This window comes from Paroedura picta, chromosome 16 (assembly GCF_049243985.1).
Source record: "Paroedura picta isolate Pp20150507F chromosome 16, Ppicta_v3.0, whole genome shotgun sequence".
Lineage (NCBI taxonomy): Eukaryota > Metazoa > Chordata > Lepidosauria > Squamata > Gekkonidae > Paroedura > Paroedura picta.
The window spans coordinates 10,186,593-10,214,393 of NC_135384.1; the positions used below are offsets into that span (position 1 = coordinate 10,186,593).

Below are 27,801 nucleotides of genomic sequence, written 5' to 3' on the forward strand. Positions count from 1 at the left end.
AGGACTGTGCTCTCATCATAATTAACTAGACTTTGTATATCCTCCTAATCTGCTTTATGCCAATAAAGGTATTGTATTGTATTGTAACTAGACTAGATTAATCTAATCCTAAGCAACGTTTATGAAAATTTACTTCTTACCCTTAATAAAATATTGATCTCCTAAAGTGTTAAAAACTAGAAATAGTGGAAAAGAATGGAAGTGGATTTTTAACCAGTATTTGAATGTACAAAGCCAGGCTCTGGTTTCTAGAGTCTGTTGACCAAGCTCTGCTAAAAGTGTATGGTTTGTGACACATTTTGGTACATCTAACAACTTCATAAAAAAATAGATTGAGATTTTTCAACTTGGTTGCTGAATGCACCCATCCAAATTGGGCTTCCAAAAAGCAGTTGGGGGATTATTTTAGCTGCACAGATTTTCATTGCAGCCAAGAAATTCCTATTACCCTTCTGGTGAAAAAATGTTGCCAGTAAAGCCAGTTGCCCCTTAGAGTATTTGACAATCTTCTCTATATGGTAGGTCCACTTGTTGTTATAGCTAAAATTCATACCAAGGTATTTGAAGTTATATACTTGCTCGATTCGATTGCCTCTCACCTTCCACTTGTATTTATGTCTTGCTTTGGCAAAGACTAAAATCTTAGTTTTCTCATAATTAATCGTGAGATGGTTTTTGGTACAGTGATAAGTTCTAAGTTATCTTGTTAGGCCTATTCGGGTTCTTGAAAGGATGATTCTATCTTCCGCATACAGTAACAGAGGTGTAGATCTATTATCTACCAAAGGGAGGTGAATGTTGGTTCTCCCAAAGAGAACAGGGAGATAGCTAAGAAAAAGATTAAATGAATGAGGAACAAGAATGTATCCCTGCTTCACTCCCATATTAATGGGTATTTTGTTAGCTGGATTCCCCTCATTTGAGTACTTTACTTGGCCAAAATTATTACAATTTAGTTGTTTTAATAAAAGTAATAGGTGGTCCTCAATGTTTAAATCTGCCAATTTCTGCCACAGTTTTTCTCTCGGGATTGAATCAAAGGCTGACTTAAGGTCAATAAATGCTGTAAACAATTTCGCTCTCTTAGGACTTAAGTATTTCTCAATTAAAGAGGATAAGATAGCACATTGGTCAAGTGTGGCGCTGCCTTTCCTAAATCCTATTTGTTGTGGCCCTAATATGTTATTGTCATGGATCCAATTAGAAAGAATGTTGGCTAGATTTTTTGCATACAGCTTGCTTATAATGGACAGTAGACTAATAGGGCAGTAGTTACGTGGCAGATTGATGTTACCCTTTTTAAAAATGGGCAAGATAATAGAGTTTAGCCAAGCTTCAGTAGCAATAATTAGAGTGAATAGGTTTGCCAATGGATGTGCCCACCATTCGGGAAAAATGAATGAACATTTCTGAAGGGATTCGAGAAACATACTTGTGACATACCAAGAGATAATTTGGATACCATACACCTCCAGGACAATATGCTTATAGTCCTGTATAGAATAATGCATCCCTATCAGTTTTTTATAGTAGTACAAAAGGATGAAAACAATACCCAAAAGGAATATGCCCTAAACCATCATCCCTGATTATTAAGATTTGTCCACATCATTTATTAATCAATATATTTTATTCTTAATATGGCTTTTATAAAGATAATTGTTATGAACCATTGAAGTAACGAACAGGCCACATACAACAAAACTGGGGAGAAAAAAAAGGCCTGTTATGGGCATGGGCATACATACACACAAATCACTACTTCCGAACTGCATTCTCTTTAATTCCCACCTATAACTGTCAATAATTTCCTCCCCAATGATATGAGTTTAGCGATAAACTTTCATCATTTGACTCATCCTGCTTTTAAAAGAACCCCCAAAATTTACATGATGAACAAAAAAGGCAATAGAGGAGCTTGTATGCTGATGAAGGAGAGAGGATAGCAGAGGGTGCAGAGTGGAATGATCTCCATGTAGGTGTTCGAGTATCCTTAAAGAGCAGAAAATAGATGCAGGTTGCAATGCGAGGAAATCTGTATGCTTTTGAATTACTTTCAGCTTTGGAGTAAAAGAAGGAAAAAATCAAATTAAAACTAGTCTCAGAAAACAGTTAGTGGAAAGCAAACAGAGTGCTGAAGGAAGGAAAATCGATTCAGAAGGATATGCATGGTGAAAGTGAGGGAAGATCTGGAATGAACTACCATTAATATCCAAGGATAGCAGTTATTGTTTTTTTTTTTAGTCCTTACTAAAATGGAGAATGATTGATCCCATACAAAGTGACCCTGCATAACTGGATTGTATTCACCACCCAATAACAAAACAAAGGTTTCATATATGGCCTTTAGTATATGTCAGATTATTAAATGTACCCCCCCACACACTGGTATGCTACATAGTAGGGCCACAATTTGTCATAGGCTGTTTACTATTAAATGCTTGTGTTCTTTGGAATACTCTCTAAGTGACAATGTGAACATTTAAGGTTGGTAGTATATGGCAGATCTTAAAAATAGGACTTCTTCAGGCAAAAGAAGTTCTACATGACATGTATAAATGTTTTTATTTTAAAAACAACTGCAAAAAGTCAAGAAAATCTTATCAAAGGCATTGGGTTTGTACCACAGCCTTTATGACAGGATGGAATTGTAACTTTCTAGGAGAAAAAATAAAGTAAAGGCATACATATATTCTTGACAAACTGAAGTTTTTAATTCTTTCTTTTCACTAGCTGTTCCCTCTTGTTCAATTCAGGTCTAAACACAATGATGTAACATTTAGGGGAAAAGATGCAACCCAGCAACCCAGCAGTGGAAGCCAAGATAGAGAAGACCTCTACAGCTGCCATGTATTTCCCCTTGGTGCTCAGGTATGTTGGAACAAAGGATAACCAAACCGTGCAAAACACCAACATGCTAAATGTGATAAACTTGGCTTCATTGAAACTGTCAGGTAACTTCCTGGCCAGGAAAGCCACCATGAAACTGACACAAGCCAAGAAGCCCATGTAGCCCAAGACACAATAAAACATGGTAGGCGATCCTTCATTACATTCCAATATGATTTCTTCAGTCATTGAATGCACGTCCACTTCTGGGAAGGGGGGAGAGACTCCCAACCATATAGCACAAAGACCTGCTTGGATAAGTGAGCAGGAAAGAACCATATAATTGGCAAAGGCTTTCCCCACTAATTTCTTCATCCTGGATCCTGGCTTGGTGCTCATAAAAGCCAGAACCACCGTGACAGTCTTTGCCAGCACACAAGATACAGCGATGGAGAAGATGATGCCAAAAGCAGTTTGTCTTATGAGGCAAGTCACCCTCCCAGGCTGCCCAATAAATAGCAAGGCACAAAGGAAGCAGAGCAAGAGGGAGAGAAGAAGGCCATAGGTGAGGTTGTGGTTGTTGGCTCTGACGATGGGTGTGTTGTGGTTCCTCATGAAAATTCCCAGTATCAAAATGGTGAGCCAACAAAATATAAGTGCGAGAATAGCTAAACTGATCCCCAGGGGATCTTCATAAGATAAGAAGCTGACAACCTTTGGAATACATGAATCTTTGTCCTTGTTTGGATATTGATCTTCTGGGCATTTGAAGCACTCAAGCATGTCTGGAAATGAAGGTATTGGAAGTGAGATTATTGAGCTGAAAAATACCTGCATTTGCCATCCCGCAACATGAAATTTTAAAATCTGGCATCAGAAACATTATTCAATATTATTCAATATTATTCAACATTATTCAAACATTATTCAATTTAGGGCATTTCCTAAATTATAAAACTCTTAACTAATGTTGTCTTTAGCAGTTTAAAATCACCTTCCCTTCCTATCCTCATTATAGTCAATTTGTAAGGGAGGCTGCTAGGGAGGGGGGCAAGCGCAGGGGGCAGGCAGCTCCCTGATTGGCCTGTATTCAAGCGTGGACACCCCGGACATGCTCCTCCCACAGGGGTGTTTCACAAATATATAGAGGAACAATGGATAAAGAGTATTTAGATTTTTAGCCCGCTGCGTTAGAGATTTGTTGTGGGTTACAATATAAAATCTCCATAAAACATATAAAATCCCATCTAGTCTCATAACAATGCCAAAAGGACAACAAAAGTAGCCTGAATCAAGATTAGAAGCATAACTCCCTCCACCCACATTTCCCATAGCCATCCACCGCTGGGTAGGGTAGGGTAGATGATAACATATAACCTGAATTGTTGTTCCTAGCCCTGAACTCAGTCAAACACCCGGAGGAAGAGCTCCATTTAATTTTGATATCATCACTATTGTTTTGTGGTTGTGTAGTAGAGGAAAACAGTGCAGTTTTATATTTTATGGGGATGCAACATGTTGTGAACTTGAATGTTTGAATAACAACAGAGGTAGCACTACAGATATATCGGGTTAGTGCAAAATAAGCACCATGCTAAGCAGATTACAGCTGACTGAGGACAGAGGCATCAACTCTTACCTTTCTGCCTTGCAATCTTTCCACTTGTACATGGAACACAATTGTAACAACAAAATGGCTCCCCTTCCTGCCTTTTCTTACTGTAACCTGGTGGGCAGCTCTCCGTACAAAGAGAAGAAGGAAATTTCTGGTTAAAACATAGGGAAGAATACATTGTTACCATTTAGGAGAGCATATCTGGATATTTTCATTGCTTTTAGGACCCAGTTGTGTGATAAATAGTTATTTTGGCATCAAAAAAAGATATTGTCTTGAAGGGGGACCTATGATTATATTGTGGGAAAATCCGTATGTTGTACTTAGGCTAGATTTTCATGGTTTTAAGGATTTATATTTCAGATGGATAGTCAAATTTTGTATTACAAAGTTACTTTGGGTCCCTTAAAGACCAACACATGTTTTTATTCCAGCTTAATATTTTCTAGAGAATGACCAATTATGCCCAGCGGCAGCCAGGCCGGGCCACCATCAATTCCTAGCAGTGGGGCAGCATGCCCCGCTGTGTCCCATGTATGCATGGGGGAAGAAATCCCCCAGCACACACAGTTCATCCCAGAGTTGTGCATGCGCAGGTAGGACTCCTGGGTATGAAAGTTCTGCCATGACTCACGATGGTGGCAGCAAGGAGGGAAGGGGGGCACAGGGGTCCCATCACAAGATGGTAGGATAGAGGCATGCTGCTATCCCACCATCATTGGGGTGTAGAAATGCCCCATGACATTTTGTGTCCCAGTAGATACACCGTAACTGTGGGGGAGGAGCTGAGCCTCAATGGCCCAGCTCTTCCATTATGCATGGGCCTAATCCAGCCAGAAGTGCCTCTTGTGGTGCAGAGTGTTAAGGCCTCAGACATGCAGTCTTAAGCTCTGCCCATGAGACTGGGAGTTCAATCCCAGCAGCTGGCTCAAGGTTAACTCAGCCTTCCATCCTTCCGAGGTTGGTCAAATGAGTACCCAGCTTGCTGGGGGGTAAACGGTAATGACTGGGGAAGGCATTGGCAAACCACCCCGTACTGAGTCTGCCATGAAAACACTAGAGGGCATCACCCCATGGGCCAGACATGACCCCATGCTTGCACAGGGGATACCTTTACCTTTAATCCAGCCAGGCATCTTCTGGCCACTGCGGCATCAGTGGCGATTGCTACAGCCCATCAGAAGCCCTAACCTGGGCCTGGGCTGGGAGGGGGCCTGAATGGCATTTGAAACAAGTTTATTTCTGATTATTACTGATAGCTAGTTAGCTTTTCTCCTTGTTCTATACAGATAAGGTTAACTGCTGGCAGAGGTTCTAAATGGGACCTCCTTGACCAATTTTATAGAAATGTCAGAGGTCTTTAGGAGAGAGGAAGTCATGGTTTGCCAAATTTTTAGTGCCATTAGGTGTTAAAAAAGAAACTTTCCCAGAAATCTGTGATTTCATCCTCATTTTTATGTATAGTATAAGAAACGGTCAGACACCCAATGCCATGTGGTTTTCTTATATAGCAAATTACAATCCTGAATTGTAGTGAAATGATGAACTTTAACCTCTCTGAAACTGTGACACAAAACATATTTTTCAATTCTGTGCCACTCCCATATACATCCAAAGATAAACACAGAAACTTCTGAAAAATGAGGAAATCGTTGCTTAAAGAAGATAAGTTCCATTCACTTAAATTCACTGTGCCTGTCAAGAATAATTCATTCAGAATGGAAGCACAAGAAATTGTCTTCCCTCAGATCCTACCTCTTTAAAACTGCTGTGCCACATGATGGACTGGTCATGGATGGTGAGCATGTTGTCGTGGGCAGCATGGGGATCCAGTCGTCCTACTTTCACTCTGTGGAATGATTGGTTGGGGAAAGTGAGCAAGTTTACGATGTCAAATCCCTCCATCAGTTCTCTGTTCTGATCGAAGGAAATCTTGTCTCCAGCACTGTTGTTAAAAGAGATACCCCTTAGGAAGTAGTGCAGCTGAAAAGAATAAAGAAAAGAAAACAAACATTTAAATGATACAATCTGATAATAGATGAGCCATCTAGTCAAGTGCTGTTTACAAGCATTGGCATCTTCTTCCAAATGTGTCTTTTCCCAGTCCTTCTCTTTGTTCAATTTGTTGTAGCACAACACCCTCCCGTAATGCATATGACATTGTCCTGGAGGTAGATAATGTATACCCATGAACAGAGTACCTTATATGAAGGGGGGGGGGTTGGAGAAGAAGAAGCAGAAAAATATCTTGGCCAGCTGCAACACCACACTGAACGATAGTCTCCAGTCCTCCCATTAAAAAGCCCGGATATGCCCGAAGTCATAGCTCCTTGGGCATAAGTTGAAAGGAAAGACTCAAAGGTATCTTGGTATTTTGTGTGTGTGAAATGGTTCCTTCTCAGGGGAAAGCTCTCCATCTCCCACACATCTCTTGAAACAGCATACATGCATGCGTGCCCATACATACACATATCCCCCTGTATACAACTTTCCAGGGCAATCTGTCTTTTCGCAATGGACCAGAGCCTTATAAGACCCTTATGCATCAGTTCCATGTCATTTAAAAATGATATTAACTAGAACAGATTAGGAAACATTGATGAAGAGGAGCTACCTGCAAATCACTCCTACCTGCCAAGACCGTGGATTGCTAACTTTGAATATCCTTCGATCAACACTGTCTTTGTGTTTTTGCTGCCATGATTGCTTGGCATGGAAAGCATGGGCCACAGCATAGACAGCATTGTAGATGTTGTAGCTCTGGCCAATCATGTCCAATTCAAAGAATAACCTTGAAAGACTCTCCAGCTTCTCTGCTCCGGTGCAGATTTTTTCACTTTCCTTACTCAAAAATGGAGTTGGAAATACACAACTGAAGGCCTCTTTCCAGAAAACTTTGACAAAACCATCTTCTTTTGTCCAAAAGTGATTTCTGGCCCAAAGAAAATCCTGGAATCCTGGTACTTCATTGGAATGAACGGTGAAGGACAGAGCTCCATGGATATCTTGTATGTCCCAACTCCTTTGATAAATAAATGATGTCAACACCATTTGAGCTGTCATTATCCACACTTTACCTTGAGGCTCCATGGTCACCATTCCCATTGTTGGTAAATATAATAGCCACCTTAAATGGATCATATGTTCCTCATGAACAATGACGACATTCGCATTGCTTTCCATGACCACACTGTATGTTGACACCAACAAATTGATTAAGTCAAAAATGTTACCAAGGTAGAATGTCTTGAGTCTTTCTAAGAAGGAAAAGCAGATGCCACTGAGAGGGAAAACTGCTAGTAGTGTCTGCACAAACCTTTCTCCAATGTCATTATCTGCTGTAAGGACTCCAACCCACACCCATCTGAAATGCAGCAGCAGCTGGAGAATCCCTGCATACTCATAGGCTTCATCAGGGACCATTTTGTAGATGGACACGGATTCTGCTTTATCACTCTTTCTTGGAATGGAGCCGTAAGTGAACTATGGAGAGATAATGGTTGCATGTGTTATTTTTACGTCTGACCCTTTTTTCCGATGATCAGTTGTTCTTGATATTCTTTCTACAACCAGGTGCTCTTCATTTTTAAGGATTTGAAATGTTCATCAGACAAGGAGGGCATGTCATGCTAACTAGAAAAAGAATGGAGAACGAGCCTAGAATCCCCATTGCAGCAACTGAATTGCATGAGAACATTCTAGACCAAACCAGAATTCTTCTGGGCCCAGTAAAATCTTGTAAATTCCTCCTCTCTGTCCGTGTCCATAAATGATGGGGTGGGAGGAGAAGCAACGGCACCTGTATGCTGTAGACACTTGTACCAGTGTTACCAACACCCAGGGTTACAAGTGGAAAGCTGAGCCATTCATCCAGAAGCATCAGCATGTTCCCTGTTACTGTAGTGCTGCCTTAGAGCCTGGGGTGAATTGCTGTAATGAAAACAACCCATTGGTTTCTCTCATGCAGCCATAGCTCCTCCAGGATCTTGGTGGCCCTCCACATACATTTCATTCATTAGGAATGAAATGTCAGTCTTTATGAGACTGGACATTGGTGCAAGAACTGACTAAGTTCGAAGAGATGTGGGTTCAGATCCCGGCTCTGCCATGGAAGCTTGCTGGGTGACCTTGGTCCAGTCAGGTTCGCTCAGTCTCTTGAATCTCCCAGAGTTGTAGGAAGACTAAGATGGTGCAAAGGCACAGAGAGTTAGCCCCCATGGGAGAGAAAGGAAGGCATAAATGAATTGAATAGATAGGTAAATGGGAGGGATTAAGGTTGAGGAGCCTCATGCACCCAAGTCAATCATGGGTGGTGCTATGCTGTGTTCATTAATAAACTAAACCTTTGCACAGGAGGCATTTTTCTGGCATCCCACAGTCACTTCCCATGATTAAAGGTAAAGATAAAGGTATCCCCTGTGCAAGCACCAGGTCATGTCTGGCCCATGGGGTGATGCCCTCTAGCGTTTTCATGGCAGACTCTATACGGGGTGGTTTGCCAGTGCCTTCCCCAGTCATTACTGTTTACCCCCAAGGAAACTGGGTACTCATTTTACCAACCTCGGAAGGATGGAAGGCTGTGTCAACCTTGAGCCGGCTGCTGGGATCGAACTCCCAGCCTCATGGGCAGACAGCTTCAGACAGCATTTCTGCTGCCTTACCACCCTGCGCCACAAGAGGCTCTTTCCCATGATTAATCTGGCTAATATGTGTAGTGTGAATTCTTTTACAGAGACTGACTTTTAAAAACGAAGCCTGTGTTCAGCCTGCTTAAGGAAATCTACTCTAATCATTTGGCACATAAGGATATTAACCATGCATTCCATCAAACATCTCCTCGGTAATTATTTTGTAATAGAAAATAAGTCATTTGCCTTGGTATCAGACTGCCCACACCACAATGTCATATTGGAAAGGCAAAGAAGATTTGACTAATTGATCCTCTATTCTAATACCTGTGGAACTTTGTAGAGGCCCAAAATCCCTGCTAGGTGGAGGGAGGTGGTAGAGTAAAGACCCCCAATGACTGCTATTAGGTTATTCTGGGTCCCACACTTGTAGTTGGGGATGAATCGGTTGTAGGTTGAAAGAAGTTCCAGTGTGCCACGGTAGGTCCACCATGCGTCAAAGTAGCTGTCATATATGCTGAAGCCCAAAGTGACGTTGGGTAGGATCTGGTGATTTCTATTGATCTCCTGTACAGCAAACACCAAAGCCAAAATATGCTGGTAGTTTTTAGTCAGTACACTGGAATGAGAGTCATATGCAACATTAAAGGGAAAAATTCACTCAGTAAAATAATTATCACTTCAGTCTTCTTCCACCAAGAAGATACATCATACCCAGAAGAATACTGTAATTGCACTTTTTTATTTAGGGATTTGTTTTTTAATTTATTTATTACATTTATAGTCTGCTCCTATTGAACCAGTTGTCTTAGAGTGTGTATTATGTGTGACAGCATCAAACTGCATACCATTTCTGCAAGTATTTAACCTGCCTGTAGAACTGGGGGGGGGGGGATTCAATCTAAACTTTAAATTCAGCTGAAATCCCTTCAAAAACTGGTTGCTTTTGCTTTTTGAATTCTCCAAAAATCAATCTCAAAGAGCTGAAAATAATTTTAAAACAAATTTGGCTGAGCAAAAAGAATGTTCTAAAAATAGCCAGTTAATTGGTAGTTTTTAGTCAGTACACTGGAATGAGAGGAAAATGTTCACTCAGTAAAATAATAACCTCACCCATATTCTTCCACCAAGAAGCTACATCATACCCAGAAAAACTGTAATTGCACATTTTTATTTAGATATAGTTAATTAATTAATTAATTAATTTTATAGTCCAACCCAGCGTGTATATTCTGCGTGACTGCATTAAACTGGATACCATTTCTGCAGGTATTTGAACTAGCTGGGCAAATTATTAAAATTTGATTTAAACTTTAAATTCAACTGAAATCACTTTGAAAACGGTGGCTACCTTTCCTTTCTGAATTCTCCCAAAAAATAATTTCAAAGAGCTGAAAAGCATTTTAAGACAAGCTTTGCAGAGCAAAAAGAATGTTCTGAAAATATTTCATTCTATATTCAGAGCAGTATAGAAAATGTCAGTAGCCTTAAAAAAAATCAGCAGTTAAATCTAACTCCTCCTCCCCCCCCCCAAAAAAAAGCAAAGCATGGAAAGAGATAAGAAGACGGGGATATGATGTGATATAATAATTCAAAACCATACATGGAAACTTTAGTGGATCACTTGATTAACTGAATCAATTCATGTTTAAGAGCAGGAGTGCTTTAGTTTTGCTTGTGACATGCAGGGTAATTTATTAGCTCTATGAATTATGGTTTCAGTTAGCAAGAGAAATAATGCCTTACAGGTTCTCACCAATCTGTGATTGGCGAGGGTGTTGACTGAAGTCATTCTCAGCAGAAGGCAGTATGAATTGGGAAGTAATGCCTCCTATGATGAGGTCCCCAGATTGAAAATACCTATGGACAACAGGGAGAGGATCACCAATGGTACATTTCTCTGTCTCTCTCTTGCATGCTACATAGAGCAGTAGCAAAAACCCCAAGGCCACATCACTAAACACACATCTTCTCTCAAGACACAGGATGCCCGGTTTCCACATTATACATACGGTCTCCAGATGTTATTCTGGAACCTGCCTTAGAACTCCTAATGAGTAAAACGCCAGTGACCAGACAGCTTGACAACTGCCTGTCTGTCTCCTGAGCTTTGGATCAGAATGGTACGGTGGAAACTACTTGAGTCACTCTTTGTACTCTTTGCTTTTACGTTTTGAAAGATTGACTCGATCTATCAAGAGATTTCAGGGCTTGGAGAAATAATCACCATCATTTGGATAATTGTGTGTTGGAAGACATGGACAGAATAAGTTGGCTAACTCTTGCAAGTTCAACTCTTCTCTGTATTGTTAGCATAACAGAAAAAGAAAATAAATTGGCTCCCAAGATGTGAAACTTCAGGAAACAATTACTTGTGACATACCAAAAGATAATTTGGATAGCATGCATCACCAGAAAAAGATGCTGATACTCCTGTATAGAATAATGAATCACTATAGTTTTTTATAGTAACACAAAAGGATGAAAACAATATCCCAACGGAGTATGCCCTAAACCATCATCCCTGCTGATTAAAGTTTTTCTGTCACTTATTAATCTACATTTTATTCTTATCATATTGATACATCGTTATTTTACTTTACATCTAGCCAGACTAAGTCTTGCCCACCTTCTAATAATTAGTCACTTTTCATTATACTGTACGAAGAACTACATTTTTAAGTCTTCAAATACTAATATAGTCTATTTTTTCCCTTGTTTCCACGGTGTAACGAAAGCACAGCGATGGCCCTGAAAGGGTTTCCAGAATGGGAGCGAGATAAACATTTATCATAATATGCCTATATATGGTCATGCCAACCAACCCACCCGCGCCCCCAAAATGGCTAGTGATGAGCCAGGAAGGCATGGGAAGGGGAAGGGCCCTATGTGAGTGTGTACACAGCTATGCTTCATAAGCATGTTCTACATAATGGTGAAAATCCTGGGGTTTCTGGGAGCCTGGGGAATATTTCAGGGGTTTCTAAAGGGTACAGAAGTTGAGATAGGCAGGTATATAACAAAGAGTTCAGACAACAGAGATTTTGCTCATTATTAAGCTTTAATTGGTCATATACCCATGTTTTGTTTTGTTTTTTGGTTGAACAACAAATCATTTCATTGCATGTTAATAATGATATAAAAATTTATTAAGCAACTAAAATGGAAACACAAGGAACATATAAGGCCATTTTTAATTGCATTAACTGGCACTCATACTACTTCCAAGTCATTTGTAATGGAGGGAGTAAAAGCATTTTGAAAAGGTTGGATTAGTGGGGCAGTCTCAGAAGAAACCCACGTACATTGCATTGTATGCACTTTAATGGTATTCATTTGCCTTGCAGGGGGAAATAGACGCACCTCAATAAAACGCTGAAACTTTTATTTCTTTAGCATGGAAAATGGCCACAGCTGTTTATTCATTGTGGGAGGTGACCAAGCATGGAAGCGGATATTGCCCTCTTGTGGTCAGCTGACCACAAGGCAGATCCAATTGATAGCAGATCCCTCAACAGGTGATTCTGTTTAGAAAGTCTTCACCTGAACATCCTGCTAATCTGCGGGAGGTGGCCTCGTAGTGCAAAACCTGCATGGTGTTTTGCCTCTGGTGGGTTTTGCCTGCCACACGGAAATGTGAGTCCTTTAACACAGCCCCTTATGGGGTTCCCCATTAAACCAGTAGGTCAGCGCGCAAGCTTGACCCCTTCTAGAAAACTCCGCTTCCAGCGCATCATAAATTTATTGAGATTTTTCAACTTGGTTGCTGAATGCACCCATCCAAATTGGGCTTCCAAAAAGCATTTGGGGGATTATTTTAGCTGCACAGATTTTCATTGCAGCCAAGAAATTCCTATTACCCTTCTGGTGGAAAAATTTTGCCAGTAAAGCCAGTTGCCTCTTATAGGATTTGACAGTCTTCTCTATATGGTAGGTCCACTTGTTGTTATAGCTAAAATTCATACCAAGATATTTGAAGTGATATACTTGCTCGATTCGATTGCCTCTCACCTTCCACTGGTATTTATGTCTTTCTTTGGCAAAGACAAAAACCTTAGTTTTCTCATAATTAATCGTGAGATTGTTTTTGGTACAGTAATAAGTTCTAAGTTATCTTGTTAGGCCTATTCAGGTTCTTGAAAGGATGATTCTATCATCCGCATACAGTAACAGAGGTGTAGATCTATTATCTACCAAAGGGAGGTGACTATTGGTTCTCCCAAAGAGAACAGAGAGATTGCTAAGAAAAAGATTAAATGAATGAGGAACAAGAATGCATCCCTGCTTCACTCCCATATTAATGGGTATTTTGTTAGTTGGATTCCCCTCTTTTGAGTACTTTACGTGGCCAAAATTATTACAATTTAGTTGTTTTAATAAAAGTAATAGGTGGTCCTCAATGTTTAAATCTGCTAATTTCTGACACATTTTTTCTCTCGGGTTTGAATCAAAGGCTGACTTAAGGTCAATAAATGCTGTAAAAAAATTTGCTCTCTTAGGACTTAAGTATTTCTCAAATAAAGTGGATAAGATAGCACATTGGACAAGTGTGGCGCTGCCTTTCCTAAATCCTATTTGTTGTGGCCCTAATATGTTATTGTCATGGATCCAATTAGAAAGAATGTTGGCTAGATATTTTGCATACAGCTTGCTTATAACGGACAGTAGACTAATAGGACAGTAGTTACGTGGCAGATTGAAGTTACCCTTTTTAAAAATGGGCAAAATAATAGAGTTTAGCCAAACTTCAGGGATTTGACCAGTAGCATTAATCAGAGCGAATAGGTTTGCCAATGGATGTGCCCACCACTCGGAAAAATGAATAAACATTTCTGGACGGATTCGTGAAACATACTTGTGACATACCAAGAGATAATTTGGATACCATGCACCTCCAGGACAATATGCTGATACTCCTGTATAGAATAATGCATCCCTATAACTTTTTTATAGTAGTACAAAGGGATGAAAACAATACCCAAAAGGAATATGCCCTAAACCATCATCCCTGATTATTAAGATTTGTCCACATCACTTATTAATCAATATATTTTATTCTTAATATGGCTTTTATAAAGATAATTGTTATGAACCATTGAAGCAACGAACAGGTCACATACAACAAAACTGGGGAGAAAAATAAGGCCTATTATGGGAATGGGCATACATACACACAAATCACTACTTCTGAACTGCATTCTCTTTAATTCCCACCTATAACTGTCAATATTTTCCTCCCCAATGATATGAGTTTAGCAATAAACTTTCATCATTTGACTCATCCTGCTTGTAAAAGAATCCCCAAAATTTAAATGATGAACAAGAAAGGCAATAGAGGAGCTTGTATGCTGATGAAGGAGAGAGGATAGCAGAGGGTGCTGAGTGGAATGATCTCCATGTAGGTGTTGGAGTGTCCTTAAGGAGCAGAAATTAGGTGCAGGTTGCAATGAGAGGAAATCTGTATGCTTTTGAATTACTTTCAGCTTTGGAGTAAAAGAAGGAAAAAATCAAATTAAAACTAGTCTCAGAAAACAGTGAGTGGAAAGCAAACATTTCAGGTTGATAGTATATGGCAGATCATAAAACTAGGACTTCTTCAGGCAAAAGAAGTACTACATGACATTTATAAATGTTTTTATTTGAAAAACAACTGCAAAAACTCAAAAAAATCATATCAAAGGCATTGGGTTTGTATCACAGCATTTATGACAGGATGGAATTGTAACTTTCTAGGAGAAAAAATAAAGTACCGGCATACATATATTCTTGACTTACACTGAAGTTTTCAATTCTTTCTTCTCACTAGCTGTTCCCTCTTGTTCAATTCAGGTCTAAACACAATGATGTAACATTTAGGGGAAAAGATGCAACCCAGCAACCCTGCAGTGGAAGCCAAGATAGAGAAGACCTCTACAGCTGCCATGTATTTCCCTTTGGTGCTCAGGTAGGTTGGAACAAAGGATAACCAAACTATGCAAAACACCAACATGCTGAATGTGATAAACTTTGCTTCATTGAAACTGTCAGGTAACTTCCTGGCAAGGAAAGCCACCATGAAACTGACACAGGCCAAGAAGCCCATGTAGCCCAAGACACAATAAAACATGGTACGTGATCCTTCATTACATTCCAAGATGATTTGTTCAGTCATCGAATGCATGTCCGCTTCTGGGAAGGGGGGAGAAAATCCCAACCATATAGCACAAAGACCTGCTTGGATAAGTGAGCAGGAAATAACCATATAATTGGCAAAGGCTTTCCCCACTAATTTCTTCATCCTGGATCCTGGCTTGGTGCTCATAAAAGCCAGAACCACCGTGACAGTCTTTGCCAGCACACAAGATACAGCGATGGAGAAGATGATGCCAAAAGCAGTTTGTCTTATGAGGCAAGTCACCCTCCCAGGCTGCCCAATAAATAGCAAGGCACAAAGGAAGCAGAGCAAGAGGGAGAGAAGAAGGCCATAGGTGAGGTTGTGGTTGTTGGCTCTGACGATGGGTGTGTTGTGGTACCTCATGAAGATTCCCAGTATCAAAATGGTGAGCCAACCAAATATAAGTGCCAAAATAACTAAAGTGATCCCCAGCGGATCTTCATAAGATAAGAAGCTGACAACCTTTGGAATACATGAATCTTTGTCCTTGTTTGGATATTGATCTTCTGGGCATTTGTAGCACTCAAGCATGTCTGGAAATGAAGGTAGTGGAAGTGAGGATATTGAGCTGGAATATACCTGCATTCGCCATCCCGCAACATTTTAAATTTTAAAATCTGGCATCAAAAACATTATTTAATATCTTGGGCATTTCCCAAATTATAAAACTCTTAACTAGTGTTGTCTCTAAGCAGTTTACAATCACCTTCCCTTCCTCTCCTCATTATAGTCGCCTTGTGAGGGAGGCTGCTAGGGAGGGGGGCGAGCACAGCGGCTGGCCCTATCAGGGGACAGGCAGCTCCCTGATTGGCCTGTATTCAAGTGTGGACACCCTGGACATGCTCCTCCCACAGAGGTGTTTCACAAATATATAGAGGAACAATGGATAAGTATTATTTAGATTTTTAGCCCACTACTTGTGAGATTTGTGGTGGGTTACAATATAAAATCTCAATAAAACATATACAATCCCATATAGTCCCATAACAATGCCAAAAGGACAACAAAAGCAGCCTGAACCAAGATTAGAAGCATAACCCCATCCACCCCTATCTCCCACACCCATCCACCCCTGGGTTGGGTATGGTAGATGACACCACATATCCTGAATTGGGTCGTTGTTCCTAGCCCTGAACTCAGTGAAAGACCTGGCGGAACAGCTCAGTTTAATTCTGATATAATCACTATTGTTTTGTGGTTGTATAGTTGAAGGGAACAGTGCAGTTTTATATTTTATGGGGATGCAACATGTTGTGAACTGGAATGTTTGAATAACAACAGAGGCAGCATTACAAATCTATCGGGTTAGTGCAAAATAAGCACCATGCTAAGCAGATTACAGCTGACTGAGGACAGAGGCATTAACCCTTACCTTTCTGCCTTGCAATCTTTCCACTTGTACATGGAACACAATTGTAACAACAAAATGGCTCCCCTTCCTGCCTTTTCTTACTGTAACCTGGTGGGCAGCTCTCCGTACAAAGAGAAGAAGGAAATTTCTGGTTAAAACATAGGGAAGAATACACTGTTACCATTTAGGAGAACATATCTGGATATTTTCATTTCTTTTAGGGCCCAGATGTATCATAAATAGCTATTTTTGCATCAAAAAAAGATATTGTCTTGAAGTACATTGTACTTAGGCTAGATTTTCATGCATTTAAGGATTTATATTTCAGATGGATAGTCAATTTTTCTGTTACAAAGTTACTTTGGGTCCCTTAAATACCAACACATGTTGTTATTCCAGCTTAATATTTTCTAGAAAATGACCAATTATGCCCAGCAGCAGCCAGGCCGGGCCACCATCAATTCCTAGCAGTGGGGCAGTATGCTCTGCTATATCCCATGTTTGCATGGGGCGGGGGGGGGAATCCCCCAGCACACACAGTTCATCCCAGAGTTGTGCATGCGCAGGCAGAACTCCTGGGTATGAAAGTTCTGCCATGACTCACGATGGTGACAGCAAGGAGGGAAGGGGTCCCAGGGGTCCCATCACAAGATGGTAGGATAAAGGCATGCTGCTATGCCACCATCATTGGGGTATAGAAATGCCCCATGACATTTTGTGTCCCTGTAGATACACCGTAAATGTGGGGGAGGAGCTGAGCCTCAATGGCCCAACTCTTCCATTATGCATGGGCCTAATCAAGCCAGAAGAGCCTCTTGTGGCCGAGAGTGTTAAGGCAGCAGACATGCAGTCTGAAGCTCTGCCCATGAGGCTGAGAGTTCAATCCCAGCAGCCTGCTCAAGGTTAACTCAGCCTTCCATCCTTCTGAGGTTGGTAAAATAAGTACCCAGCTTGCTGGGGGGTAAACGGTAATGACTGGAGAAGGCACTGGCAAACCACTCCGTATTGAGTCTGCCATGGAAACCCTAGAGGGCATCACCCCAAGGGTCAAACATGACTTGGTGCTTGGACACGGGATACCTTTAACTTTACCTTTAATCCAGCCAGGTATCTTATGACCACTGCGGCATCAGTGGCTATTGCCACAGCCCATCAGAAGCCCTAACCCGGGCCAGGGCTGGGAGGGGACCTGAATGGTATTTGAAACAAGTTTATTTCTGATTATTACTGATAGCGAGTTAGCTTTTCTCCTTGTTCTATACAGGTAAGGTTAACTGTTGGCAGAGGTTCTAAATGGAACCTCCTTGACCAATTTTATAGAAACTTCAGAGGTCTTTAGGAGAGAGGAAGTCATGGTTTGCCAAAATTTTAGTGCCATTAGGTGTTAAAAAAAGAAACTTTCCCAGAAATCTGTGATTTCATCCTCATTTTTGCATGTAGTAAAAGAAACGGTCAGACACCCAATGCCATGTGGTTTTCTTATATAGCAAATTACAATCCTGATTTGTAGTGAAATGATGAACTTTAACCTCTCTGAAACTGTGACACAAAACATATTTTTCAGTTCTGTGCCACTCCCATATGCATCCAAAGATAAACACAGAAACTTCTGAAAAATGAGGAAATTATACCTTAAAGAAGTTCCATTCACTTAAATTCACTGTGCCTGTCAAGAATCATTCATTTAGAATTGAAGCACTACCAAGGTGTCTTCCCTCAGATCTTACCTCTTTAAAACTGCTGTGCCACATGATGGACTGGTCATGGATGGTGAGCATTTTGTCGTGGGCAGCATGAGGATCCAGTTGTCCTACTTTCACTCTTTGGAATGATTGGTTGGGGAAAGTGAGCAAGTTGACAATGTCAAATCTCTCCATCAGTTCCCTGTTCCGATCAAAGGCAATCTTGTCTCCAGCACTGTTGTTAAAAGAGATACCCCTTAGGAAGTAGTGCAGCTGAAAAGAATAAAGAAAAGAAAACAAACATTTAAATGATGCAATCGGATAATAGATGAGCCATTTAGCCAAGTGCTGGTTACAAGCATGGACATCTTCTTCCAAATGTGTCTTTTCCCAGTCCTTCTCTTTGTTCAATTTGTTGTAGCACAACACCCTCCCGTAATGCATATGCCGTTGTCCTGGAGGTAGATAATGTATACCCATGAACAGAGTACCTTATTTGAAGGGGGGGTGGGGGTGGGGGTGGAGAAGAAGAAGCAGAAAAATATCAACATTCAAATTCAAAAAACCTTTAATGGCATATAAAACATCATAAGCACAAGGGTAATACATCATTATAATTAATTAATAAAAATTACATAGTCTAGATAAACAAATAAAAGAAAATAAAATAAGCAGTAACCAACAGTAGATTCCTCCAGAATGCCCAGCAATCAGTAATTTCCACCAATTGTAGATGCCCCTGGTCTAGACCTGATTCTTGCCTAGCCGACCGTCCTTTTGTATCACAGTAGCCAAGAATTTGGCCACCAGTTTCGTTATTTCTGGGGACCTATCAGCTAACAAATGTCCGGTTATTCTGTCCATAGGGACAGAAAGGTCCATCGTGATAGGGACAACAAGTCGTTGTCTAAGCCAAGAATGTGACGGGCAATAGAGTAGAATATGTGGCACTGAGTCAGGCTCTAATTGGCAAAATTTACAAAGGCTGTTCCCAATTGGTACATGGCTGTATCTGCCTGCTAGGACAGCTGATGGGAATATGTTTAATCTAGCAAGCATAAAAGCACGACGATGGAGTGGGTTAATAAGACTTTGCATATAAGTAGCTCCCTGACCTGTGTTGGAAGCAAGGCCGAAGAAGCGGGGGGAACAAGTCCGATTGATTCCCGCTTCGATGGTCGATCTCTCAATATCATGGATTCTCTGTCTAATAATACTGTATATTTGAAACTCCTCATAATTAGCCAGAGGCTCCAAGTTGATACCCAGAGTGTGAATTTTATGTTGGATCTGCCAGTACCATTTTCTGTACCATGGTACAGAAGAATATCTTGGCCAGCTGCAACACCACACTGAACAATAGTCTCCAGTCCTCCCATTAAAAAGCCCGGATATGGCCGAAGTCATAGCTCCTTGGGCATAAGTTGAAAGGAAAGACTCAAAGGTATCTTGGTTCCTTCTCAGTGGAAAGCTCTCCACCTGCCACACATCTCTTGAAACAGCATACATGCATGTGTGCCCATACATACACATATCCCCCTGTATAAAACTTTCCAGGGCAATATGTCTTTTCGCAATGGACCAGAGCCTTATAAGACACTTATGCATGATTCCATTTCATTTAAAAATGATATTAAGTAGAACAGATAAGGAAACATTGATGGAGAGGAGCTACCAGGCAGTAAATGCAGCTGGATTAATCTCAGGTACCCCCCCTCCCAAAAAACTCCAAATCTCCCAGTGCTGCTAGACTATCATCTTATTTTCATTGATATGCAGAATGCATACTGTGCAAGGACACTGCTCCTAGGCCCTGCTCCTAGGGAAATGGCACAGTAACAAATACATATCAGAGCTTTTGATTGCATTGCTGCAAATCACTCTGACCTGCCAAGACTGTGGATCGCTGACTTTGAATATCCTTCGATCAACACTGGCTTTGTGTTTGTGCTGCCATGATTGCTTGGCATGGAAAGCATGCGCCACAGCATAGACAGCATTGTAGATGTTGTAGCTCTGGCCAATCATGTCCATTTCAAAGAATAACCTTGAAAGACTCTCCAGCTTCTCTGCTCCGGTGCAGATTTTTTCACTTTCCTTACTCAAAAATGGAGTTGGAAATACACAACTGAAGGCCTCTTTCCAGAAATCTTTGACAAAACCATCTTCTTTTGTCCAAAAGTGATTTCTGGCCCAAAGAAAATCCTTGAATCCTGGTACTTCATTGGAATGAACGGTGAAGGACAGAGCTCCATGGATATCTTCTATGTCCCAACTCCTTTGATAAATAAATGATGTCAACATCATTTGAGCTGTCAAAATCCACACTTTACCTTGAGGCTCCTTGGTCACCATTCCCATTGTGGGTAAATATAAGAGCCACCTTAAATGGATCATATGTTCCTCATGAACAATGACGACATTCGCATTGCTTTCCATGACCACACTGTATGTTGACTCCAACAAATTGATGAAGTCAAGAATGTTACCAAAGTAGAGTGTCTTGAATCTTTCTAAGAAGGCAAAGCAGATACCTCTGAGAGGGAAAACTGTCAGTAGTGTCTGCACAAACCTTTCTCCAATTTCAATATCTGCTGTAAGGACTCCAACCCACACCCATTTGAAATGCAGCAGCAGCTGGAGAATCCCTGCATACTCATAGGCTTCATTGGGGACCATTTTGTAGATGGACACGGATTCTGCTTTATCACTCTTCCTTGGAATGGAGCCATAAGTGAACTATGGAGAGATAATGGTTGCATGTGTTATTTTTACAAGTCTGTGCTAAGCCTGCTTAAGGACGCCTGTGTTAAGCCTGCTTAAGGAAATCTACTGTAATCATTTGGCACATAAGGATATTAAACATGCATTCCATCAAACATCTCCTCGGTAATTATTTTGTAATAGAAAATAAGCCATTTGCCATTTGTGGAATGATTGCTTGAAACGTACTAGCTGACTGGGTAGCTACTGATGCTGCATGCACACCTTATATTGGTTTCTCCCATTATACGTACTCCAGGGTCATCTGAAGCAAGGCATTTACCATATTGAATCAGTTCTGTAGGAAAACGCAGCCCTTTTTATGTTTTATATTTGATGGTATTAATAAGTTCAAAGCACTCATCATGTTGGCTCATGCGGAGATTCATGCAGATAGGACTAAACATGGGGAGTGTTATCCCCAGTCTTAGGGACCCATTCATTTACACCATTGTGGGGTAGTAGTCCAGATAACCTACACCAGGATGTCATGTTAATGGCTACAGCCAATATAAGCAAATTCATAGGTGCCATCAGGATTCTGGTCCCTAATCAAAAGGCAAGAAGTGCCCCCGACACGGATCTATATACAGTTAGAATAACACACCCCAAGCTCCAGAATAAATGTAGAGTCCAGGGGCAACTTTAAGACCAATAACGTGTTATTCATGGGATGAGCTTTTGTGTGCACGCACACATCCTCTGATACAGCATATTGTACAATAGACACAGATATCATTGTATAATTGTATTGCAAGTGTGTCTGGAAAACACACAGGATTTCAAGATGGGCCATGTGGGAAGTAGCAGAAGCAAGTTCCCCACAGAGCCAAGTTCCCCTCTGGAAAACCTAGAGTCCCCTTACTGCCTATGAACAGAGCATTTTGAGAAGAAAAGCAAATTTGTGGAACTGGAGTTTTCTCCTGCATGGTGTGCAGGATAACTGTACAGGGAAAGCATATAGAGATGGCTCCTTCCCTCCTATTTCTCTATGGCACCCACAGAAGACAGTTTCATGGGGCTTCCTTGAGAGATGAGAGGACCTTAGTATCCTCCTTGGTATCAGACTGCCCACACCAGAATGTCATATTGGAAAGGCAAAGAGGATTTGACTAATTGATCCTCTATTCTATTACCTGTGGAACTTTGTAGAGGCCCAAAATCTCTGCTATGTCGAGGGAGGTGGTAGAGTAAAGACCCCCAATGACTGCTATCAGGTTATTCTGGATCCCACACTTGTAGTTGGGGATGAATCGGTTGTAGGTTGAAAGAAGTTCCAGTGTGCCACGGTAGGTCCACCATGCGTTAAAGTAGCTGTCATATATGCTGAAGCCCAAAGTGACGTTGGGTAGGATCTGGTGATTTCTATTGATCTCCTGCACAGCAAACACCAAAGCCAAAATATTCTGGTAGTTTTTAGTCAGTACACTGGAATGAGAGAAAAATGTTCACTCAGTATAATAATAACCTCACCCATATTCTTCCACCAAGAAGCTACATCATACCCAGAAAAATACTGTAATTGCACATTTTAATTTAGATATAGTTAATTTATTAATTAATTAATTTTATAGTCCAACCCAGCGTGTGTATTCTGCGTGATTGCATTAAACTGGATACCATTTCTGCAGGTATTTGAACTAGGTGGGCAAATTATTCAAATTTGGTTTAAACTTTAAATTCAACTGAAATCACTTTGGAAACGGTGGCTTCCTTTCCTTTCTGAATTCTCCCAAAAATAATTTCAAAGAGCTGAAAAGCATTTTAAGACATGCTTTGCAGAGCAAAAAGAATGTTCTGAAAATATTTCATTTTACAGAATCAAGTAAAAGGACAGTTAATTGTTTTTTTTTAAGTCACAAATAACTACTGAGAAATTAATTGGTGGAATGATGGAGAGATATATTCAGAACAGTAACATGTCAGTAGCCTTTAAAAATAAAATCAGCAGTTAAAACCAACTTCCCCCACCCCCCAAAAAAGCAAAGCATGGAAAGAGATAAGAAGACGGGAATATGATGTGATATAATAATTCAAAACCATACATGGAAACTTTAGTGATTCACTTGATTAACTGAATCAATTCATGTTTAAGAGCAGGAGTGCTTTAGTTTTGCTTGTGACATGCAGGGTAATTTATTAGCTGTATGAATTATGGTTTCAGTTAGCAAGAGAAATAATGCCTTACAGGTCCTCACCAGTCTGTGATTGGTGAGGGTGTTGACTGAAGTCATTGTCAGGAGAAAGCAGTATGAATTGGGAAGTAATGCCTCCTATGATGAGGTCCCCAGATTGAAAATATCTATGAACAACAGGGAGGGGATCACCAATGGTACAGTTCTCTGTCTCTGTCTTGCATGCTACATAGAGCAGTAGCAAAAGCCCCAAGGCCACATCACTAAACACACATCTTCTCTCAAGACACAGGATGCCCGGTTTCCACATTATACATACGGTCTCCAGATGTTATTCTGGAACCTGCCTTAGAAATCCTAATGAATACAACGCCAGTGACCAGACAGCTTGACAAATGCCTGTCTGTCTCCTGAGCTTTGGATCAGAATGGTACAGTGGAAACTACTTGAGTCACTCTTTGTACTCTTTGTTTTTACGTTTTGAAAGATTGACTTGATCTATCAAGAGATTTCAGAGGTGGCAGAATTAATCACCATCATTTGGATAATTGTGTGTTGGAAGACATGGACAGAATAAGTTGGCTATCTCTTGTAAGTTCAACTTTTCTCTGCATTGTTAGCATAACAGAAACAGAAAATAAGGTGGCTCCCAAGAGGTGAAACTTCAGGAAACAATTACTTGTGACATACCAAAAGATAATTTGGATAGCATGCATCACCAGGAAAAGATGCTGATTCTCCTGTATAGAATACATACATACAATACCTTTATTGGCATAAAGCAGATTAGGGGGATATACAAAGATAGTCAAGATACATCGGACAGTTTAAATTTAAAAACTGAAGACAGAAATTTAGCCATAATAAAAGTGACATCAGCATCCTTATCACTAAGTAAAAATTGGCAAACCAAGTCTCTTGAATGGTTTCTCCATTTTGGTATAAGAGGTATGATATACCTTCTCTGTTGAGTGAACAAGGGGCAATCCAGTAAGATATGTTGGATGGTGTCAGGAGAACTTGATTCGCAGGTGCATAGTCTGTTTTTGAAGGGGATCTTGGCAAATCTCCCTTGTAATACTTTAGATGGGAAGGCTTTAAGCCGAGCAAGCGAAAACGCTCTGCGATAGAGGGGATTTGCCAAGTTATGGAAATAAGCCGGCATTATCCTGCGCTTCACTTGGAGACCAAGCGCATGGGGAGAGCAAATTGCTGGAACAGTGGGATGGATTTTTTGGAATTCAAGATCAAGTAGCCTTTGTTTGATTTGGCACATAATGGAAGGTTCATTCAGAGATAGGATGTAATCGTAGTCAATGCCAATTTGTTGGAGTGTAGTCAGGATGGTAGAGAACCATTTAAATTTAAAAGAGTCTCTCAGTAAACAGCCCAATAGGTTATCTGATCGAACCCTAAAATGCAGTTTTAGCCAATATTTAAAGGTGAAAATCCAGGCCTTAGTTTCAAGAAGATTATGTCCATTTTCAAGACATAAAGAGGAGTAAGGGACGCAATTTGGAGTTCTCAAAATCTGCCGGAAAAAGACAGACTGTAACCTCTCCATGTTTTTGTTAAAACCTGAGATCCACAGAGGGATGCCATATAAAATTTGAGGGAGAATTTTAGAGTCAAACACACGACAGACAGCTGGGACAAACTGATTGCCTTTAAGAAAGAAAAACCGATTTAGATGGGTAATGGAACAGTTAGCCTGCAAAGTAATCCTATTTCTATGTTTGGTCCAATGCAAATTATGTTGGAAGGTGATTCCTAAATATTTGAAACATTTGACCTGCTCGATTTTATGACCACCAATGCGCCAGTTTGAGGGAGACCACTTCTGTGCAAAGACCATCACTTTGGTTTTTTTGAAATTTATCGATAGGTCATTGAGTTGGCAATATTTATGGAAAGCATTCAGGTATCTAATCAGACCAATTCTGGAATGGGAAAACAAGACCGTATCATCAGCATATAGAAGAAGTGGGATTGGCAGTTTATCTAGTTTGGGTGGATGACCATTTGTGAGTCTGTATAGAATAATGCATCACTATCATTTTTATAGTAATACAAAAGGATGAAAACAATATCCCAAAGCAGTATGCCCTAAACCATCATCTCTGCTGATTAAATTTGTCTACATCACTTTTTTTTATATACAAGTTTTTTTATTTTCATAAAGATAGAAATATAGAATACAGTATAAGTTATTAATACAAAGAACAGTAAAATATAGTCTTCATTTGAAAATGTACGACCCCACATTAACTACACAATGATATAAACTTTTGCCCAAAGCTTATAAACTTGTTCACGTTTGAGTCTAAGACCCATCCACATTTCCACTACATTTAAGAAAAGGGGCCTAGTTAGTTATACAAAAGAAAAGTTGTTAATACAAAAAATGATAGAATAAAGTCTTCATTGGTTACATTTACATTTACACCTCCTCCATTAGGTGCCGCCTTTTAGTTATGCTTTAAATTTAGACTGGGAGTCACTACAGAGATATATTTGATATTCAGCTTGCGTAGGAAATCAAAGACCCCGCACTAACTACATAATAGTATAAACCTAGCATGAACAGTAAAATATTAGGCTAGAGGGCACTACGGAGATATATTTAATAATCAACTTACTTAAGAGATCGTAGACCTCACGTTAACTGCTTAACACAATCTAAGAGCTGTCCTGACAGATATTTCTAGGTTTAAATTAAATGCTTAACATTAAACATTTCTTGTAGAACAATATGAGCTTTGGCCCTGTGTCAATACCCTAATAAAAAGAAAAGAAAGTAGGGCATTGCCTTAAAAATGTACAAGAGAATTACAAGAGGATTTCATAGCTTCTCCTTACCCTTAATACAGATACATCTGTAAAACAATTTATACTTGACCCATTCTAAGAGCCATCCTGACAGGTATATTTTCAGATTTAAGTAGAAAGCTTAACATTAAACTTTTTCCACAGACCAGTATGAGCTTTGGCCCTATAGCAATACACTAGTAAAGAAAGAATAAAGGGGGGAAAACCCCGTTTTGTATTTCCAGCACTAACAATTATATTACCTATATGCCTACAGAAGAAAAAAAGAGAGAGAAAGAACCACTGCTTCCCCTTTTTCATAAAAATAGAAATATAGAATACAGTATAAGTTATTAATACAGAGAATAGTAAAGTTTCCAGGTTTAGATTAAATGCTTAACATTAAACATTTCTTGTAGAACAATATGAGCTTTGGCCCTGTATCAATACCCTGATAAAAAGAAAGGAAAGTAGGCATTATGTTAAAAATGTACAAGAGAATTACAAGAGGATTTCATAGCTTCTCCTTACCCTTAATACAGATTCGGCTTACATAGAAAATCTGAGGCCCCATGTTGACTACACAATGGTATAAACTTTTGCCCCGAACTTATAAGCTTATTCACATTTCGGCCATACATAGGGGAAAAAAAGAAGCCTACCTTATTACCACTTTTAGTGTCGCATACATCTATAAAACCATTTATACTTGACACATTCTAAGAGCCATCCTGACAGGTGTATTTTCAGATTTAAGTCGAGAGCTTAACATTAAACATTTTCTACAGACCAGTATGAGCTTTAGTCCTATAGCAATACACTAGTAAAGAAAGAATAATGGTGGGAAAACCCCATTTTATATTTCCGGCACTAACGATTATATTGCCTATATGCCTACAGAAGAAAAGAAAAAAGAGAGAAAGAACCACTGCTTCCCCTTTCCCTTCCCCAGTCTTCTTAAGGGGGGTCTCATATCGAGGCTTGCTACATCTTGTTGTTCCCGTAGACTTATATTCTGTCCCGTTGGCCTTTGGCGTAGAAAGCGCAGTTGTACTCTTTCCCGCATAATATGCATCGATAAATCTTGAGGCAGTTGCACCTCCTGGACTCCAGTATCAATACAATTTTTTTCCCAAAGAGTTCCTTTAAATCGATTACTTTCACAGCAGATCCATATATCTTTTGATTGATTCTTGTGCACTGTTGCTTTGAAATGGCTGTATGTCTTTTTAAGAAGGATGTCCTTATCTGGGCTGCAGGACTCCGACATCCCCTTTTCCATCTCCAAAGTTTCAAATTTCTCTTCTACTGTTGGTTTTCCACCTTGTTTAGAGCTATCATCAGCCACTGTTATTGATCCATCATTCCTGTTAGAGACTTCTTCCTTGCCGTCTTGGATCTCCTTGAAAATATTTTTGCGCAATCCTTCTGTAAATACTTTCAAATCTTGGGTTTGTTTCTCTATTAGATGAGCCATTCTTTTTAACATAGACAAGTTTTTGGCTTGAAAATCAACAACCAGCCTCAGACAATTTTACAAGTGGCCAGTAGTGGTCCTCTGTTTTGTCCTCTGACGTTCCTGGCACTGGCATGTGACGTATTGAAGTCAGTAAAGCAGATATTCTCGTACTGGAACAGAATTCTCATGAGATCTTCCCATTCACAGCTCTTATCTCTTATCTCCGAAAACCAAAACAATTGCAGTAAGAGCTTTTGCCAATTAATTTGAGTTGATTTGAGTCCTTCTTCTGCTTAGAAAGGAGAATTAGCCTGCCTCTTAACGAGGTGGCTTTGGGCAGAGCAGAGCAAAAGGAGGGGGGAAACAGAGGGCTTTGA

At 40.1% G+C, this 27,801-nt stretch overlaps 2 protein-coding genes across 2 annotated transcripts; both read right to left on the reverse strand.

Annotated features, from left to right (window-relative positions):
- Positions 1–2,712: 2,712 nt before the first annotated feature.
- LOC143825145 (vomeronasal type-2 receptor 26-like) lies at positions 2,713–14,006 on the reverse strand. The gene is made up of 9 exons (XM_077313169.1): positions 13,928–14,006; positions 12,933–13,106; positions 12,616–12,693; positions 11,445–11,505; positions 9,400–9,691; positions 7,076–7,927; positions 6,200–6,427; positions 4,469–4,595; positions 2,713–3,614 (listed from the first exon to the last, which is right to left on the reverse strand). Exons 1-9 carry the CDS (start codon positions 14,004–14,006, stop codon positions 2,713–2,715), a joined length of 2,793 nt encoding a protein of 930 aa, XP_077169284.1.
- Positions 14,007–14,857: 851 nt separating this feature from the next.
- On the reverse strand, positions 14,858–26,539 carry LOC143825146 (vomeronasal type-2 receptor 26-like). Its single transcript, XM_077313170.1, has 7 exons — positions 26,497–26,539; positions 23,848–23,923; positions 22,159–22,450; positions 20,147–20,998; positions 18,295–18,532; positions 16,599–16,709; positions 14,858–15,759 (listed from the first exon to the last, which is right to left on the reverse strand). The coding sequence occupies exons 1-7, from the start codon at positions 26,537–26,539 to the stop codon at positions 14,858–14,860; spliced, it is 2,514 nt and encodes an 837-aa protein (XP_077169285.1).
- Between the last annotated feature and the right edge of the window lie 1,262 nt (positions 26,540–27,801).

Excerpts from the sequence above, each read along its gene's own strand:
- LOC143825146 (XM_077313170.1), bottom strand. The coding sequence starts at position 26,539 with ATGGGGCCTCAGATTTTCTATGTAAGCCGAATCTGTATTAAGG. Across the intron at positions 22,451-23,847 it reads GCTATCCAAATTATCTTTTG|TGTACTGACTAAAAACTACC; the intron begins GTATGTCACAAG and ends CTCTCATTCCAG. Across the intron at positions 15,760-16,598 it reads AAAGATTGCAAGGCAGAAAG|ACATGCTTGAGTGCTACAAA; the intron begins GTAAGGGTTAAT and ends CTTCATTTCCAG.
- LOC143825145 (XM_077313169.1), bottom strand. The coding sequence starts at position 14,006 with ATGCATTATTCTATACAGGAGTATCAGCATATTGTCCTGGAGGTGCAT. Across the intron at positions 4,596-6,199 it reads GGCACAGCAGTTTTAAAGAG|AAATTTCCTTCTTCTCTTTG; the intron begins GTAGGATCTGAG and ends TGTTTTAACCAG. Across the intron at positions 3,615-4,468 it reads AAAGATTGCAAGGCAGAAAG|ACATGCTTGAGTGCTTCAAA; the intron begins GTAAGAGTTGAT and ends CTTCATTTCCAG.